The following is a 19,197-nucleotide window of genomic DNA, read 5'->3' as shown; positions in this document are numbered from 1 at the left end:
TGCCTTGTTGCGTGAGACGGTGCAACTTAGCCCGAGCCTCCTTCTTGACATACTGTGGGTAAAACTACTTTTTCGACTCTCTTTGGAACTCCTCCCAAGTCCCAATTGCGTTCCCACCACGTTTCTCATCCGTGGACCTACGACGCGACCACAAGAGAGCCATATCAGTAAAATAGATTGAAGTAGTGTTTACCTTAATGGCATCATTCTCGATGCCCATCGCTCAAAAGTATTGCTCTATTTCCCACAAGAAGTTGTCCACATCCCTTGCGGATTGTGCACCCTTAAACTTCTCCGGTTTGGGAACATCAATTACTTGTTGCTTCGGCCTTAAAGACAACATCCCATTACTCAAAGCGGCTTTGTAAATCGTGAGCTCCCCCTTGAGCTCCTCTATTTCTTTCTTCATGGCTAACACCATATCCTCGAGATTCTCATCTCTCTACCAGCTTTTTCGTAGTGGACTTGACTAATTCATTCATCTTTTCTGTATTGGCATCGAGAGAATCCAACACAAAATCTCTAAGTTGCTCTTCCAATGAGTCAAACCCATCCGTGCGTCCCTCGACCAATTCAAGCGTCTCTTTCATGTTCCCTACAGATTCCTCGAGATTAACCACTCGATTTTCCAAAGCTGTCAGCATGTCCCTCGAGCGAATTACTTTTCTGGCCCTCCCACGGGTCTCCATTGGCTCACTCTGACCAACAACTTCTTTCAACATCTCAATAGTACCTTCGAACTAATAACTCAAATATCACTTGGTTCAAACCTACACTCGGATACCACTTGTCACGGGGCTAGACCTTTCGTCTTACGATCCGTGCGGCCTTAGGCAATCCGTTCGTCGAAACTCGTCTAAGTCAACCTTAACTCAAGTGAGGATTCCTTAAGAACTCCTCCAAGGCATCAAATTGAAGAGCAGATGCGATTTATGCCAAAAGAATCTACAAGTGAACAACAAAAAGCCAAAGAAAGAATGCACACAAAGTGTTTGAGTAAATGCTCAAAGAATTCTATTACTCTTAAGAATTCAACTTACAATGGATTAGTACAAATGAGGGGAAGACTCTCTATTTATAGTTGAGCTCCCCCAAAATCGACGGTCAAGATACATTTACATCGACGAACGAGATTAACCATATCCTTTAGTTTTAGGGATTTACAAGATATGCCATATCAAATCTAATCTAATCTTTACAAGATATGATTCCATCTATCTTCTAAGATTAGTTACCAAAATTAGCCTAAGTTGCCATGTCTTCATTATCGGGTCAACCAAGCTTCAATCTGACAGGCTTCTCCAACAATTCTTTGAATCGTGCCAGTTCTCGTGGGCTAAATGTTCCCCATCTAATCGATAGACCTCCATGGAGCTCATCTTGTGCCATGGTCACAGGCTTCGTACTTTGGCCTGAGACACTAAGTGGCTTGCTTTCCAAACACTACCTTAAGGTCTACTTGGACAACACAAAGTAATTGGATAAAGATGTAATTACTAGAGTAGTAATTGAACTCTCTTGTAATTACAAAGAATTGTAATTCTTTGGATACGTTTGACCAACAGAGTGTAATTATATCATAATTCCCAATTTCATGTTTGGTAGTACAAATTCTAATTACATAGTTAAATAATTTATAATTTAAAAAATATTAATTACTATAAAAAATATTAGTATGATAAAAATAATTTCTAAACAAGTACAAAAAATAAAATAGTCATATGTATTATGTTAGTCTAAAAAAGTTATTGATAATACGATAGTTAATAATATTAACAAGAAAAAAAATCATACGCAATTTCATCTAATTGTTCTAGTGCATATTTGTTGGGTTATTTCCTCTTTAGTATTTAACATATGCTCCTTATCATCATCTATTGGTAATTGACTGAGTTCATCATAATTTTGAATTTGAATCACATCATTAAGAAAGATCTCCTTCTTCAATGTACTCGTCAAAGTATGAATCATCTCAATTCTACTTACGGTTGAAGTTATGAATATGCAACATGCTAGTATGATCCAACCTTGTCTTTTTTCTTCTTTTTTTTATGCTATACTAAGGTGATGTTGTTAATATGATAAATATTTTTTTAGAACAACAAATATCTTCTCAACCACATTTCAAAGCCTTGAATGCCTCAAATTAAAGAGTTTGTTATATGTCTATGGTACTTGTATTGGACATCATTCTTTCATATGATATCATACCTTAAGATATGGTGCAAGAAAACCTTTTTTATTGTATAATTAGATTTCACCTTATAATATATGCATTCACAGTCCAATTAATTTGTAGCTTTAATTATAAAAACTCATAAACTTAATCTGAAGAAAGATTGTTGTATATTTTTTTAGTAAATAAAACAGAAAAAGTGAAACACAAGGAAATCCTAGTTCAATGCGAACAAATTAGAATTCACCATAAGCAGCTCTTTAACTAAAACCAGGGGTTCCTCCAATAAATGAAAGCACAATAGCTCTAGATCTACAATTTTGGTCAAATGATCTACCACTATATTCTGCGCTCGAGGAATATGTCTAACATGAACCTCCCAAAATCGAATAAGGAATAAGTTCTGTCAGCCTGTTATTCATGGTACCACCAGCAAGAATAATCTCAATCAATAAGGCATTGTCACAGTCCAACTCCAAGTTTCGAAATCCTTTGTCCCATCTTAAACGAAGCCATTCAAGCATCGCCCTTGCTTCCACCTGAAATATTGTACCTTCTCCAATCGTCATTGAGAAACCACATTGCCACACCCCATTAGCGTATCTAATAGTGCCTCCAATAGAGGCACAAGCCCTTGAAGAGAGTACAACACCACTAGTATTAAGTTTAACATAACCCTCTTTAGTACGCAACCAAGTTGAACCTACTGCCCGAGGATGAGGATAAGAAGATTTGGGGTACGTAGATAAAAATATTTCGTGTCCAACTTGTGCCTTTATCCATAATTTCTTGAAAACAACTATGGTCATCAGAGAAGACAAACATATTCTGATTCTTCCAAATTAGCCAAAAAATAATGGAAAATAAAGAATGTCAAATCATCCCATCATTAATACAGATATTAACATATTTTAAATTACATTCCAACTAATCTTCTAAAAGTAGAGAGAAAAAAATACACCTAGATCTGAACTGGCACTAACGTTAACCAAACTGTCCTTGGAAAAGAGCAATCCCTAATTGCATGGATATTAGATTCAACCCCACATCCACATCTCGGACATCGGTTATATGTGGTCATATGCCTCTTCAAACATTCTCCATTGGTTAAAAACCTATTTTGCCAGAGAAGTCATAGAAAGACCCTTACTTGTTGAGGCGTCTTGGCCTTTCAAATTAGATTCCATTGAATAGTCGAACCAATAGAATCAATTTGATACAGATTCTTATACGTTTCATTGGATGAATAGTTATCACTTACTATCCATTTCCAAATAAGTTGATTTAGTGCACCTGTTGGTGATGGAAGAATCACAGCTGCAATATAAGCCAAAATCGAGCTAGGAAGCCAACTCCTCGGTCTAACCAAATTCTATCCTTCTGAGGCATCCATAACATCATAAACACGTAGTGTGTCAACTTGCTGACCTGTACTAATGTAGAAATCTCTGAGCGAGGTATGTAATCTAAGATAAATATCATTCCAAAAATTAGCCGTACTACCTTCACCAATGGACCAGAATACTTTGTTGAGGACTTCAGGCCAAACCTTCAACAAAGACCTCTAAATAAAGGAGTAATTAGTCCTTGTAATAGACGTCGGTAATATCCCATCAATCCTATACTTCTTCTATAAAACTTGAACCCAAAATGCCTCTGTATCAGTCAACAACTAGTATCCTAGCTTTAGAAGAAAAAATTTATTCTGATCAACTAAATCTCGTAGCCTAAGGCCCCCTTCTTCCATAGGATAACAACAATATTTCCAATCCATAAGCATCAATTTACGATCCAACAAATTTAAACCCCAAATAAAGTTTTAAGCCAGCTTCTCAATTTCTCGACATATGGAAATAGGCATTAGAACTGTACCCATAAAGTAATTGGGTATAGCTAATAAAACATTCTTCGCTAAAGTAATTCTGCCTGCTAGAGAAAGCCTCTTCACATCACTTCATTAAGCTTCCTTCGAACTTTGTACACTACAAAATCAAAAGTCTACTTCCCAACTCTCCCATGGAATAATGGCATGCCTAAATGCATCTCCAAATTGTCCATGTGTTTGAAAACCGACTAAGGTGCAAATATCATTCACTCTATCAACAAGAATATTAGGAGAAAAGAAAATCAGGGACTTACTCCTATTAACTTTTTGCATAGAAAAATGACAAAAAGTATTCAGAAGGTCATTAATTAAGTAAGCTTGCCCTCTATCAGCTTCACCGAATAAAAACAGATCATCAACAAAGAATAAGTGTGTCAAAATCCGTCCTCTTTTAGACAACCGAAGCAGTTTCCATCTCCCTTGCTCTATGGATTCCTCAATAAGATAACCCAACCTCTCTATACATAGAACAAATAAATACGTCAACAATAGGTCCTCCTGTCGAATTCCCTGTGAAGGCCTAAATTCTTCTGTAAGATTACCATTCCAAAGTACCTGAAGCAAAAAAGAAGATACATAGTGAATAATGAACCTGACTAACAAATATGGAAGCCCTGCCTCTATCAAAGTATCCTTCAGAAAGTCCCACCAGATTCGATCATAAGCCTTCTCCAAATCTATCTTCATTGCCATCCCAAACCTCTTCACTTTAAAAGTCTTTAAAGAGTGAACTACCTCATGTGCAATGATAATATTATCTATGATACTTTGCCCCATCATAAAGCTGGCCTGGTTAGGACGAGTAAGATGCCCCATCAATAGCCATAATCTATTAACCATTGCCTTAGTGATGATCTTGTAGAGCACAATGCATAAACTGATCAGGTGAAACTGAGTAATTCGTTCGGGTCCAAGGACCTTTGGAATTAACACCAGCAAAGTTCTAGTAAGATTAGGATCTATCGAATGACCTTCCAAAACTTGTCGAACCATGGAGTAAACTAAAGGATTGACCACATCCTAATGCAACTGGTAAAACTTAGTATGATAACCATTAAACATTCAAGTCTAAAATAATGTGTTTTCAATAAAAAATAAAAATTAATAAACATAATAAAAACAATCATTAAGGATTTCCCTTCATATCATGGAAGTGAAATTTTGGTTAAAATAGTGAAAACAGGACATTTTTACCTTCATTTTTCATTGACAATGACTTGTTCTTTGAACAAACAATGAGTTGTTTGCTTTAATGTATAAAGAGAAACAAACCTACCATGGATTCATTGATGTTAACTTGAACAAGTTTCCAATTTTAGCTCGCAGAAAAGCTTTAGGGTAGCTTTTTAAGGTCAAAGTACAATAATGCTCTGACCATGGTTGTTGTTGTTGTGAATTACTTTGATAGGTTCATTTCAAGATTGAAATTTTAACAAGACAAGTTATGTATGAGTGAATTAGTTGTTATGGCCTGTTTATCTTTAGTTGTAAAAGTCGAAGAAACCTAAGTGCCACTTTTTTTAGATATCCAAGCATGTTACAAAATTTATGCTTCTAAAATCTTGTTATTAAGAAATTAAAAATGGTATTTTTTATTTTTGGGGGTTTTCTTTGGTTGGAAGAATCATACAGACAAAAGATGAATTAAGATGGGTGATATTCGATTTCGGTACATTTTCAATGACAGTGATCAATTCAAAAGATAGTGCTAAGGTTCTCTCCTACATCAACTCAACAATGTAATACAATTACTCATCTCAAATGAAACTCAAGTCTGAATTGAATTCAATGTTTCAAAATACTTACCATTTGTCTATTTCAAGATTTGTAGAAATCCAGTTGCATCTTGTGTCACATCCCTAGATTAGGGTCAGAAGTATTAGCTGTACGAAGTTAAAGTTCACTAGTGTTCCAGTAAATTGAGATCATCAAAAGTTAAGCAAATTGGGGGTTTTCCAAGATTCAGGTGAGCTGGGTGTTCGTCAAAAAATTTTTAGCAAAGGGGTTTTCAAGCGGTAATGTACGCCAAATGAAATGATAAAGGGTTAGCTAGTTCCACTGCGAGGCAGGTTCGCTAACGTGTTAGGCGAGCTAGGGTTTGCTAGTCTGTGAGATGAACTGTGTTCACCAGGCAAGTTGCCAACTGGGTTTGCCAGTCAAGGTGCGAACAGGGTTCGCTGGTCAAAGATGAAATCATAATCAAATTAGGAAAAAGTGATTTAGTGTATCTAGGAATACTTTACGTGAAAGAAATAACTTTTCTAAGTTAGATAGGGTATCCAAAGATATCTAGAACTCTTAAGTCTATAAATATGACCCTTAACTCTATGAATTCTTCACTGAAAATTCTTCCATTAAAGTCTCTATTCTAAGTTCTATTCATAGTAATCCGAGTAAGTCTTTACCTTGTTTAAGTTGATCGTCCCAAAATCTAGGTTCGCTTGCGTGTGTGATATCTGTATGCTCTGTTAGTAATCTATTTATTTGTTACGAACCAACCAAACCATCTTCTAGCAAGGACAAAGGCAAAGCCAAAATTGTTTAAGTTTTTTTATTTTCCGGTGAGTGGTCCAAAATTATTTGATTATGTGAACTACTATGGGTTTTCAATAGTATTCTGATTATGTTTGCTAATGGCTATGGTTTTTCTAAAAGAAACTTTGTTTTTGAAACCTAAGAGTAAGTTTTCTGAAAGTTCTATTTTAAGCTACGAAACTTTGTTTTCAAAACACGATTTTGGAAAGAGGATTTTAAAGCACAGTTTTATGCAAACTCCTATATGAGCCTTTGATTATAAGAATATTTTTTTAAATGGTTTTAAATTGTGTTTTAAAGTAACTTAACGTGCAAGCTTTTTATAAGTAAATATTTTAGCTCTGCTTTATGCGAGCTCTCTACTAAGTTCTCTTTGTGATAAGCTCTCTATTTAGCTTTTCCTTAGTGCAAGCTTTCTATTCTGTGAGCTCTTTAGTGAGCCTTCCGATTGGTATACCAAATGCGTGAGTACTCACCCATGTTAAGTCTCACTTTGCGTGTTCCTTTGAGAACATGAGCTTTTGTGAGCCTCACTCTGCGTGCTCCTCGAGAGCATGGGCTTTTGTGAGTTTTGTGATAAGTTTCACTCTGCATGTTCCTTTGAGAACATAAGCTTTTGTGAGCTTTACTCTGCGTGCTCCTTGAGAGCAAGAGATTTGTAAGATTTTTTATATGTCTCATTCTATGTGCTCCTTGCGAGCTAGGTTGGATATATCTTATTCGATGAGACATGTCTTCTGTTTGAAGAACCAGTTGTACAACCTTAGGCCGACTCTGTTCATAATTTCTAATATGTGAGAGCTGGTCTCAAGGCTCTATTATAAACTCATATTTGTTTTTTTAAATATGGCCTCGCATGATTTTAATGCGAAACCTTTTTTAAAGCAAGTTTTCGGAAGAAAAGATTTGTAAACATTGCTTTTAAACTATTTTCACAAAATATGTTTTCAGATGCGAACTAGGTCTCGCATTCTCACCTACGAACCTAGTACACAAAATATTTTCAAACTAAAGTTTTCCATTGTTTCAAATATTGTTTGAAGACATGATCTAATGGTTTTCGATTATTTCACTAAATTCTCCCTGAACTCACCCCCTACTATCTTACTTCTCAGGTAAGTAGATCGCGGATGGCATAAGCGATGTCGATGATTTGATGAGGCACCTGACTGATACGGGTGAACCATAGAGATAGGCAATGGGTTTATGTTATGTTGTTTTGAACAATAGTTATAGTGTTAATTTGATTATCAAATAATTTTCTTATGTATAAAAGTACACTATGCTATGTTATTAAGTTTACTCTATTTCTGTGAGCCATGATATGGATTTTTCCTTCTATTTGATAATTAATAAATCGATGTTATCATGCATGTCTACTTTGTTGATTACTAGCGTACCCTTATAATGATACATTATTTACATGTGAAACATTGTTTACTATGAACTATATTCACTTGTGTACCCCTATTATGTTAATTTTATTACATGTGAAACCTTAAGTTGTTTAGCAAAGTTACATGCGCACCCTTAGCTTTATGAACCTTTGTGTGTCTGTGAACCTATGAAGTTATACGAACCTTGTTTAAATATTATAATATTTTGTATGCATGTTTTTCCTTGTTTTTGAAGCATGTTATTTAGTAAAGCTATGATGTATGAGCTATTTAAATATTAAGCGAACTGTTAATGTTTTTTAAACTTAAGATTCAAAATTACTATATGCCATCTGCTAAATCTTGTGAGCAGGTGTTTTTATGCAAGCCTATATTAAACTGTAAACCTATGTTTGTGTGTTGGTCTGCGATCTCTTGTGATAATAAGGTATGCGAGCTATGTCTGAATGTTATACGAAGTGCTTAAATGTAATATGAGCTTGTAAATATTTCTAAGTGTATGGAAATATTGTTTCACATGATTAGGTATTCTGATTTATTTTATCATGCGAACCCTTATGTTTTCTGAATGTATGATTTTCCGCTGCGTTGTTAAAGATTAATATTATGTTCGTGTGCTATGTATAAGTGGTGTGTTGGAGGTTAGGTTAGGAGTTAACGGAGAGTCACTTTAGTGGCTAATGTGGCACGCCAGATTCGGGTCGAACCTTTCCGGCCGAATTTGGGGTGTTACATCTTGCCTACGACAACATCGACAAATTATAAACTGACACCTACTATTATTGTGTATTTCTCATCTAGAGGCCCTTCCGCCATCCTAGAAAACATTCTCAAGGCAAATCATTTTCTGCCTTGTTTCACAGAACTTTGTTTCTTCCTAAGCTAATGTTGATAAAGCTATCTTGACTGTGTTGCATGTTAGGTTGAGTGAGGAAGATGAAGAGGAAAAAAAGAAAAATAAAGAGAGAAAGGAAAGTGATAAGAAAGAAAGAAAAAAGGAAAAAAATAAGAGTGTGGGAGAAAGAAAAATAAATAAATAAGGGAAACAAGGAAAAAATGGGTAAATTACACATAAAAGCCCTATTTTTTTAAAATTTACCGAAATAGGCCCGGTATTTTATTATTTACCGGAATGGGCCATTTTCCCCGAAATCGCGTCCACGTCAGCGCGATGTCAGGGGATGTGTCAGCAAATTGCGTCCACGTCAGCGCGATTACTTACATGGCAACAAATCGCGTCCACGTAAGCGCGATTTGCTGACGTGGAAGCAATAATTCATGAACAGTTTATGTTTTTTAGCTTGGAAAACTTTGGAAGGCCATAACTTTTGGCTCAGTTGTCCGATTGAGACGATTTTTTTTATTTCGAATAAATTTTCGAGATCTACGCGTTGACAAACTACCGAAGGCGATTTGCCGCAGTTTTCGTCGAAAAAGATCCTTTTTTACCTCTAAATTTTGATTTTTTCGGTTTAAAATTGAATTTTGAAACATTCAAATCATTATTTTCCTTATTTATTTGAAGTAAACACCGGATTTTTTTACAGAATTGTTGTATTATTATTTTTGATTTGACACGTGTATGGAATAGGTCCGATAAATCGTTAGAACGTAAGTAATATAATTAAGATAATAACAGTATTTTTATAATATGTCAGTTAATTAGTTTAGCTTAGTTGGTTAAGATTCTTATTCTTTTCCCTTAGTACCTTGGTTCAAATCTTGTTAGTAATAATTTTGAATCTTTTTTGTACTTGTTGCATTTATTTTTTTAATCAATTAACTCTTCAATATTACATTTATATATATTATTAGTACAATAGTATAGACGGATTGACAATTTGAGCTACAATATTATGAATATTAACTACAATACATAATTTGAGCTACATATTACAGTAATACATTAATATGTATTATTAGGGGCAAAATACCAAAAAAAAGGGGTAAATTACACATAAAAGCCCTATTTTTTTAAAATTTACCAAAATAGGCCCGGTATTTTATTTTTTACCGGAATGGGCCATTTTCCCCAAAATCGCGTCCATGTCAGCACGATGTTAGGGGATGTGTCAGCAAATCGCGTCCTCGTAGGCACGATTTGTGTCCACGTAAGCAAATCGCGCTGACGTGGACACGATTTCGGGGAAAATGGCCCATTCCGGTAAATAATAAAATACCGGACCCATTTCGATAAATTTTAAAAAAAATAGGCTTTTTTTTGGTATTTTTCCCGGAAAAATAACTAATGGTGGCTCACAATAAAACTGAAAAATTAAGTAGTTCAACTTTTAACGTGATTTTTGTTACACATTTAAGTGCGGATAACATGATCAAATTATAAATAAATAAATTAATAATAAAATGCTAACAATTGAAATATTGAGAATTAAAATGTAAATTTAAATAAATATAAATAATTATTTTTATAATTTACCTTTATTATTTTTCAAATCATAATGATTATTATATATAAATACTTTTTCCAAGAGATTTATGTAATATTCCCCGATAATAGTAATGAGAACATATTCAAATTCCTTGAACCCTCTACAAGAAAGGTTCCAATACTTTATTCTAGAAATAAAAAAGTCCATTTTCTGGCAGTTACCTCGACATTCATCTTATCTCGATGCAATCCAAAATCTTGATTTTTCAACTTATATTTTAGGACCACTCTCATATTTACACGCTTTCGTATTTATAGTATTATTTTATACATTCCTGTCCAATCTCAAACTGTCCACAAAGGTCTTTTTTCTTCTCTTTCTGTTTATACCAGTTTCCTTCCATTTCCATCAATGTCTGCTGAAAATTTAGCAGGAAAATGGACAAGGAAGAGTGGAAGAACACTCTTCGATTCCATTACTTGTGTCGTCTTTCTTTTCCTAGACTTCCTCGACGCTGTACTTTGTGTGGTTTTCAAGTTAGTCGATGAGTTCTTCGAAGGTAATGCCTGCACTCCCTGTTATTGTGGAAAAGCCGGAGACAAAAATGGAGAGAATAAGGAAACTGAGATGTTATCAGAGAGTTTGTATGGGAGGAAATATATGTTGAGGAATATGGGGTTTCTTGGTTTTGCAAGAAAATGGAGAATATATAGAAAGAAAAAGGATGATAGAGATGGTAGCGTCAATGAAGGCTTGATGGTGAATCGATGGTCTGATTGTGGATGCCAGTCTTGTGTTTCATGGATGAAGAAAGAATATGATCAGAAGCTTCATGTTGTTGTGAAAAATCTTCCTCAAGGTAGCTTTTTAGGCAGATTTGTTTTATTTAGTTATTTATTTTCTCACTCAGAGGCATTTGCTATTGCAGTAGTTGATTTTGATACCAACATATTTTTGCTTGAAAGTAGGAAGAGGAGATGAGGCAGCTGAAAATGTGATATTTTTGCATGGCTTCCTTTCTTCTTCTTCATTTTGGACAGAAACAATTTTCAACAATCTATCTGAATCTGTAAAGGATCATTACAGGCTTTTTGCCGTTGATCTTTTGGGATTCGGAAGAAGTCCAAAGCAAAATGACTGTATGTATACATTGCTTGATCATGTTGAAAGGATTGACAAATCTGTGATCTCACCATTTCACTTGAATTCTTTCCATTTGGTGGCTCATTCCATGGGTTGCTTAATTGCTTTGGCCTTAGCTGCTAAATACCCCAAGTTCGTCAAATCAGTCACTCTTGTTGCACCTGTAAGTAGGTAACATTTACCTTAATTTTCTTTTTGGCCTAATTGAGTCCACAACAATTCTAGTTGTAAGTTAAATTGAAATTTAAAATTCGATTTGAGTTTGATCGAGTGTAGCCATACTTGAACCGTTTGAAATTTGTGTGTTTCTTAAACTTTAACCTACCTTTTTCTTACTTCTCTCTGTTCAATCTTTTTTCTAATCTACTGTGCTTCTACATTTAGCCATACTTGCCTTGTGCAAAAGATGGAGCAACAACTTCATTAATGGCGCTTAACACATTCGCTGGAAAGACACTGTGGCCGCCATTAGCATTTGGTAAATCTGTGATGTCATGGTATGAGCATGTTGGAAGATGTTTTTGTGTCCTGTTTTGTCGTAATCATCGGATATGGGAGATGATTCTTAAGCTATTCACACTTCGAAGGTAACAATATAATCATTCCTTACTCGTATTCACAATAAAATAAACATGCCTACAAATTTACTATATTTGTATTTATATGCATTCTATGTCATAAACTAGAGAATACCCAGTTAGTTTTAAATGGTAACATTCGGACGGCAGGTCCGGGATTTTAATTATGGCTTCTGCAACTCATTTTTATATTATCTAACTAGAACTTGGGACTTGGTTCAATTAGTTTATGTACTCACCCTTAGCAGATAGCATTCCATAAGTTCGAGATTTGTATTCCAGTATTTGCAATTCCTTTCCATTTCCAAATTATATCATATACAAACATATGCTTTTAACATCTGCAATTTCTTTCTATATTTTGGAATAAAAAATTTCCACTAAGATGACAAGTTCGTCCACGTTTTACTATATTTCCAGGGAACTGAATTTCATGGAAGTGGACTTGACAAGGCACACCCATCATTCAGCATGGCATAACATGCACAATGTGATATGTGGGGCAGCAAAGTTGATGGATAAATATCTGGAAATTTTGAATAAATCAAGGTCAGTAAAGGTTTGCATCATCCATGGTGATCATGACATGGAAGTCCCATTGGACTGCAGCAATAACACGAAGAAGAAATTCCCAGAGTTAGTTGAACTTAACATGATTGAAAATGTTGATCATACATCTGTTATTTTAGGTAGAGTGAGGGAATTTGCCAAGAGTTTACAACATATATGGGCATCCTCATAGAACTGTTCCATTTAAAAGCTGATTCCCTCCTGTTTGATAATTGTTAGCCAAAGGTTGTACCACAAATCTTGCTCTCTTTTTTTCATTAGAAAGCTATTCACCAGAGAGAAACGGGGCTATTTTTATTTTTGAAGGTACAAATGTTGATATTAATTAAGTTATCCCAACTTGAAAGTGAGTGTTGAATATAATATGCACCAGTCATGAGTATATTCAATATTTGGTACAACCATAGAGGTAGTCCTTATATTACAGTAAAAAGTGCAATTTAGTTCATACAAGCAATGTTAAAAAAAAAGCAAAAAAAACATCAACTTTATTGTCATTGTTTGAATTTTAGTTTGGTGGATCGGTTTTAGTTCGAATTATTTTTATTTTTAGTTTGTTATGCTAGTATTTGTTTAATTCTACATTATAGTTACTCGAACATGTATTAGTAATTGTACTTTAATTATATTGTACTTGTAAACTCTTAAAAAAATGCATAGATTAATTAAACTGATTGAGTTAGTGTAATATATTTATCACCAAATGAAGATGAAAAACCAATTTCATTAATATTCAAAGTGACAATACTATGTAAAAGTTAGTGGGATAACAAACTAGGATTATAACACAACCCTTAAGCAACAACAATTAAATAACGTTAACCTTTCGTCATAGGGACACGTGTCAGCAGTATAGGTAGTGTTGACTCCTTGTTGACTATGACTAAGAAAGTGCTTCTCTTGACCACCCGCTTGGGAGCGAAAGGTTAAGTTCATGCTTTTGACCATTCGTTGCGATAAGGAGGCTCCTTACCCTTTGTTCTCTTCAAGATGACAAGGCATCCGCTTTTTAAGTGTGAACACTTCTCAAGTGTGAACATGCCCCTGAATCTTTGTGAATAACACTTGAGTGTAACAACCTTATATTGGTTAAATGCATAACAAAATGGGCTCCACGGTGCATTTCCTTCATGTAGTAAATGAGGATAATTCCCTAAATAATGATTTTCCATATCACATTAATGGACAAGAGGACCTCCCCTATAAACATCCTTACCAACGATGAAGAAATGATTGACTCTCAAGCACCTTAAAGTTACTCTGAGCAATCATCTTCTGTAATAGTTAGCCTATCTTCTTATCCTTGTTCCAGCTCTTCGCCTCTTTAAGTGAACTTACCTCCGCAATGCCACCACTTTCTCCTCTTTTCTCCTCCTTCTTTTCCTCCCTTATTGTATCTTGTATCAACAAGTACAAATAGGAAAGGACACCAAATAAAAAAAATGGAAATGGCCTTTGGAATCACCAATTTCCATCGTTCTAAGAATTGCATGTTGTGGTCATCATGAGAAGCCCAATGGAAAAGAGATACAAACGTAAAACATCGCTAAACTAGTAGTACCAAAAACTACCAAAGATAGATAACTATGATTAAACACAAATAATAGAATCTTAGCTCTATCACCATCTGTAACATCCCGAAATAGGGCCTAAATGAAACAGTGGTTGCGAAATCACAAGTCCGAAATAGAAAAGTTTATTACGATGAATTATCATGATTTACCGATTGATTGAATGCATGTGTTATACTACTGATAAGAAATTTTATAGATTGCATGTTTAATTTGTCTATTAGGGCTTATATGTAAAAGTTGCAAAATATGTATTCTAGTTCATAAAGTACTTAATTGAAATGAGGATTTAAGGTAGAGGTCCTTAAATAGTAATTAGATCATTAGAGTTTGATGGACAAAAATAGACATGGTTAGTAAGTAAGGTATTTAAGGGCATTTTGGTAAAATGCCTTAATTAATGAATAAAAACAAAATAACATGAAATAAGCTATCATCTTCTTTATTTCTTTTCTCCATGGCCGAATGTAGCAAGGGAACACCATGGCTAGGGTTTTTTCATCTTCCAAGCTTCATAGTAAGTTCGTTCTAGCCCCATTTTCATGTTCTTTACAGTTTTAGAATCCCGGTAACTCGCTTAAGTTAATTCTACCATTAATTTGAGCTAGGGTTTATATTTGGAAAATTACCCATAGATGAAAAGTGTGTATTTTGATGTTTCGTTATAGAATACGAAGCTTAGAATTATGTTAAACGATTTTTGCTAAGCGATTTTCAGTGAAAACGAGTGAAACGGCATAATCGGTAAAAATTATTATTGTTCATAAGTGCATGTTAGAGCAAGAATTTGATGTTGTCATAGAAGGGAAAAATGTTCAGCATGTCATAAAATATAAGAAAAAGGAATAAAGTTTAATTTCCGAGCCCATGGGAAAAATCGTAATTATGCAAAAGTTTAGGGGCAAAAATGTAAATTTTGTCAAAATATGTTTTAGGTCCGAAATGATTAGTAAATTGATTAAATAAGTGAAATATGATGTTTTAGATCCCAGAAAATGAGATTTGGACCTAGAATGGGAGAAAATTTGAAAATCGAGAAAGTTGATCAAGTCGCCGTTTTGGTATCGAGGTAAGTTCATGTGTTTAATATGCATTTAATTAAGCATGTTTGAATGCTAAATTGATATATTAGTTATAAATGCTTTAGTATTGATTTTTGAATATAATGATAATAGTTGAGAAATGTTCGATAATGATTCGACATTAAAAATGAGTTCGAATAAGTTTACATATAAGACCATAGTTGTAATGTGGCTTTGTATAAGATCAAGAAAGTAATAAATAACTTAATTTGAGGAGAGTAAGATAAACTGAGGATATGATGAGATTGAGAATGTAAGTATGTAAGTTGAGTAGCATTTTATTATAATGCAATTGTTGCTATTATTATTATTGAGTTATGTGACTGACCTTGAGAATTTGAGCAAGTATGTTTCAGCTATGATTTTTCAAGGCATTGATATCTCAAGGTCCATGTTTATAACATGGCAATTAAGGAAGAATTGACGGAAAAGTCCATGTTTATAACATGGCAATTAATAAAGAATTGACGGAAAAGTACCATGGTTGATCCATGTCAACACGAGATGAGAGGTCCCATGTAAGACATGTCTGGGATATGGCATTGGCACCGAGATGAGAGGTCCCATGTAGGACCATGTCTGGGATATGGCGTTTGCACCAAGATGAGAGGTCCCATGTAAGACCATGTCTGGGACATGGCGTTGGCACCAAGATGAGAGGTCCCCCGTAAGACCATGTTTGGGGCATGGCATGGGCATCGATATGAGAACTCCCATGTAAGATCATATCTGGGATATGGCATTGGTAGTACAGGAAACATCCCATGTAAAACCATTCCAAGGCATGGCATTGGTGAGTTCATAAGGCAATGATACCACGTAAGACCATGTCAAGACATGACAATGGTAAGTTTCAAAAGGAAAGGTACTTGAGTAATCCAAAGAATAATTCAGAGAGATGATAAGATCATGAGGAAAGAGTACATATGTACATAAGGCTTAATAATATTAAGGTTATAAGTTGATGATATTAAAAGTATTTTACTGAGTATATTCAAGTATTAAGTAAGTGATAAGTTTTCAGTTATACTTATAACGCTTTGTGACATGATATGCAATATGCCTATATTATGAAAGAGTATTAATGTGTTAAATGAGATGTTGCAGGTACGTAAGCAAGCTATTAAGTAAGGTGCTTTATTTTTTTTTATTCTGAGCTTTTGGTAAGGTTACCAATGAGTAAGATGGGAAAGTATGAACTTAGCGTTATTTATGCAAATTATGAAAGCTTAGTGATATAGGGTTGTGCGCGGACCAAGATCGAGTTGCCAAGACACGAGAAACTCCTATGAAAGGCCCTAGACGAACAGATCTGAAAACACAAACAAAGATTAAGATTAAACCGAATCAGATTTGAATTTAAATCCCCAAATTCAATTAAAAGAGCAGCAAGAAACAAAGAAATAGAATAGATGACTCAAACGAAATTGAAAGTATAGAAAGAATGCAAATCGGCCAACAAATTGATTCGGCCAAGAATGCCCAAATTCCAGCAGCCAAAATTCACCCAACAAGTGGAAATAGCAATCGGCAAAACCCTAGAAATTAGGGAAATCTTGAATCGATTTAGGAGCTGCCAACAAGAGATCGAATTAAACAAAGAGTTCTTGGAGTTTAATCAAGGCTGAAACACAAACAAGAACAACAAAAGAATTAGAAGAAGAATCAGCACAAGCATAATTAAAGAAAATAAATTGAACAACAAGAATTAAAGAAAAGTCCTAAGAATCTTTGAAATCCCGAAAGATTTCACAAATCCCTTCAAACGGCTCTAATCTCCCCTCCAAAAAATATCAATGGCAAGAAGAAGGTAGAAGATGACTCCCACAATCACAAAATTGCTAAAACAACTTCTAAAGAAAACTCAAGAGAGAATTCTTGGAGAAAACCCCAAAGAAAATTCTGCACTTTATCAAAACTGAAATTTTAATGTATTGAATAATGTGTACAAGGGGTGGTCGGCCATCACTTATATAGGCCACAAACTAATCCTAATCTTATTAGAAAACTTAAAAATTAACCCTAATTAATAAAATAATAAGAGAATTTCGGCCAAACACTTTAAATGGGCTGTTTTGGGCCGAATTTAACATGTCATATTCCTAGAGCCTAAAAATTTAAATTAACAATTAAAATGTTTACAAAATGGGCCCTTTGACATTTTGGCCTGATTTTCAACTAAGTATGTATGGATTTCTTGATTGGGCTAGAATTTGCTTATTGGGCATCGCCTTCAAGAATTTGGGCTTGTGATCCATCTCCTACCGAAATTGAGTCGTTGATGCTCGTGACGGAGATCCAATGCGCTTTGGTTGCAAGGTTCGGTTTCTTGGACCAAGATTTCCAATATTTGAAATCTTGATTTTCTTGATTCTTGAAATCGCTCCAAACAGCAAAATTAGGCCAAGATTCGGTTTCTTGATTTTCTTAAAAACAAGAAAGTGAATCTTAATTTTCTCGTTCTTTTGTGTATGCATCTAAGGCCTTTGTGACTCGTATCACTTAGTAATAATCTAAATTCATTACTAATGATTGTTATTTTACATATGAACTTACTAAGCTTTATAAGGTTACCTATTTCGTTTCCTTTGTTCCAGAGTCTTATCAAACAAGCTCGGGTTGGAAGTCGTGGGAGATCGCTTCACACTAGCAACGATCAAGTTACCAATTAGGTATTTTCATTGACAAACGTTTTAAGTTATGGCATGTATAGGGACTTAGTCATTTTGTGTGTATGTCATTATGTTATGGCTAAAGAATGACATGAACATATTCGATAACAATTAGCTACAGTTTTTGTATAGCAGCAATGACGTGATTTTGAAAAATCACCAAAATTAGTAGAAATGGAATTAGAGAGTGAATGAGATATATAATTAAATCTTATTGAGTCTAATTTCATATGAAAGAAACAGTGCAGGCAAAGGAATTTTATATTATGAGATATTTGAATTTTAGTGTGACAGGGTCAGAATGGTTTCTGAAGTTTCCTGTTCTGAATTTGGAAAATCACTAAAAATTGTAAAAAAATAATTATGGTTTTTAATTTACATGCTTAAATTTATCAATGAGTCTATTTTCAATAGAAACAAATGGGAACATCATTTGAATTCTGTACAAAGAGATAATTAATTTTTAGTGAAGAGAGGTCAGAGCTGTCGACCAGTGAAATAGGGGAAACTTTAATGAAAAACTGTACTAATTGGCTAGACAAAAAATCCTGAAATTTTTATGGTAAGAAGTTATGTGAGTATAGTTTTAGATAAAATTTACGGATTTAAATTTAGAATTTCGTAACTCGAGTTATAATTAATTTAGTGACTGTTGTGCAGTTGGATAGTTTTATTGTGAACAGTGAAATAAATTATTTTAATTTGTTTAAGTATTTGGAAAATTTTTAATGTTCCCGGTTTGGACTCGAACTGTTTTCATTGCATGTTTTAGGGTCTCGAGGATCTTTTTTAGGGACATATTGATTGAACGTGAGCAAATTAATTTTAAAAGTAAATTTTTATGCTCCGAATTAGTAAGTTAAGTTAGGTAACGCTTCGTGCTCGATTCTGGCAACGGTCTCGGGTAAGGGATGTTACACCATCAGATTACCCGATAATGAACTTGGTTAACAACAATAATGCCAAAGGTCCCCAAAAGATATATAGTGCAAAGCCTTTAAACACCAAAAAGGTCTTCGAAGTGAATTTGTATACCCGATGGTCTGCAAAGAATGCTCAATTAAGGGAATCACATAATAGATCAAACCCCATACCAAATGCAATTATGACCCTAATTAACATGTCAATAGTATCTTAAAATATCTACTAAGTTTACATGAACTACATATTCAAATATATATATATTACTCACTGATCA

At 34.4% G+C, this 19,197-nt stretch overlaps 1 protein-coding gene and 1 long non-coding RNA gene across 3 annotated transcripts; both read left to right on the top strand.

The window, feature by feature from the left end:
* The first annotated feature begins 6,405 nt into the window (after nucleotides 1-6,405).
* On the top strand, nucleotides 6,406-7,969 carry LOC121225056 (uncharacterized). Its single transcript, XR_005922817.1, has 2 exons — nucleotides 6,406-6,622; nucleotides 7,712-7,969. It is a non-coding gene; the product is annotated as an uncharacterized lncRNA (long non-coding RNA).
* A 2,593-nt stretch (nucleotides 7,970-10,562) lies between these two features.
* LOC107918734 (probable lysophospholipase BODYGUARD 4) lies at nucleotides 10,563-13,024 on the top strand. 2 transcript variants are annotated; one of them, XM_016848320.2, is made up of 4 exons: nucleotides 10,563-11,242; nucleotides 11,349-11,689; nucleotides 11,911-12,113; nucleotides 12,525-13,024. In XM_016848320.2, exons 1-4 carry the CDS (start codon nucleotides 10,795-10,797, stop codon nucleotides 12,844-12,846), a joined length of 1,314 nt encoding a protein of 437 aa, XP_016703809.1. In that variant the 5' UTR covers nucleotides 10,563-10,794; the 3' UTR covers nucleotides 12,847-13,024. The 2 variants fall into 2 exon arrangements, with proteins under 2 accessions (XP_016703809.1, XP_016703810.1); XM_016848321.2 differs by having other exon boundaries at nucleotides 10,564-11,242; nucleotides 11,352-11,689.
* The last annotated feature ends 6,173 nt before the right edge of the window (nucleotides 13,025-19,197 follow it).

This window comes from Gossypium hirsutum, chromosome D13 (assembly GCF_007990345.1).
Source record: "Gossypium hirsutum isolate 1008001.06 chromosome D13, Gossypium_hirsutum_v2.1, whole genome shotgun sequence".
In the NCBI taxonomy this organism is placed as follows: domain Eukaryota; kingdom Viridiplantae; phylum Streptophyta; class Magnoliopsida; order Malvales; family Malvaceae; genus Gossypium; species Gossypium hirsutum.
The sequence above is the reverse complement of the archived record's forward strand: the minus strand, read 5'-3'. Positions and strand labels throughout refer to the sequence as shown.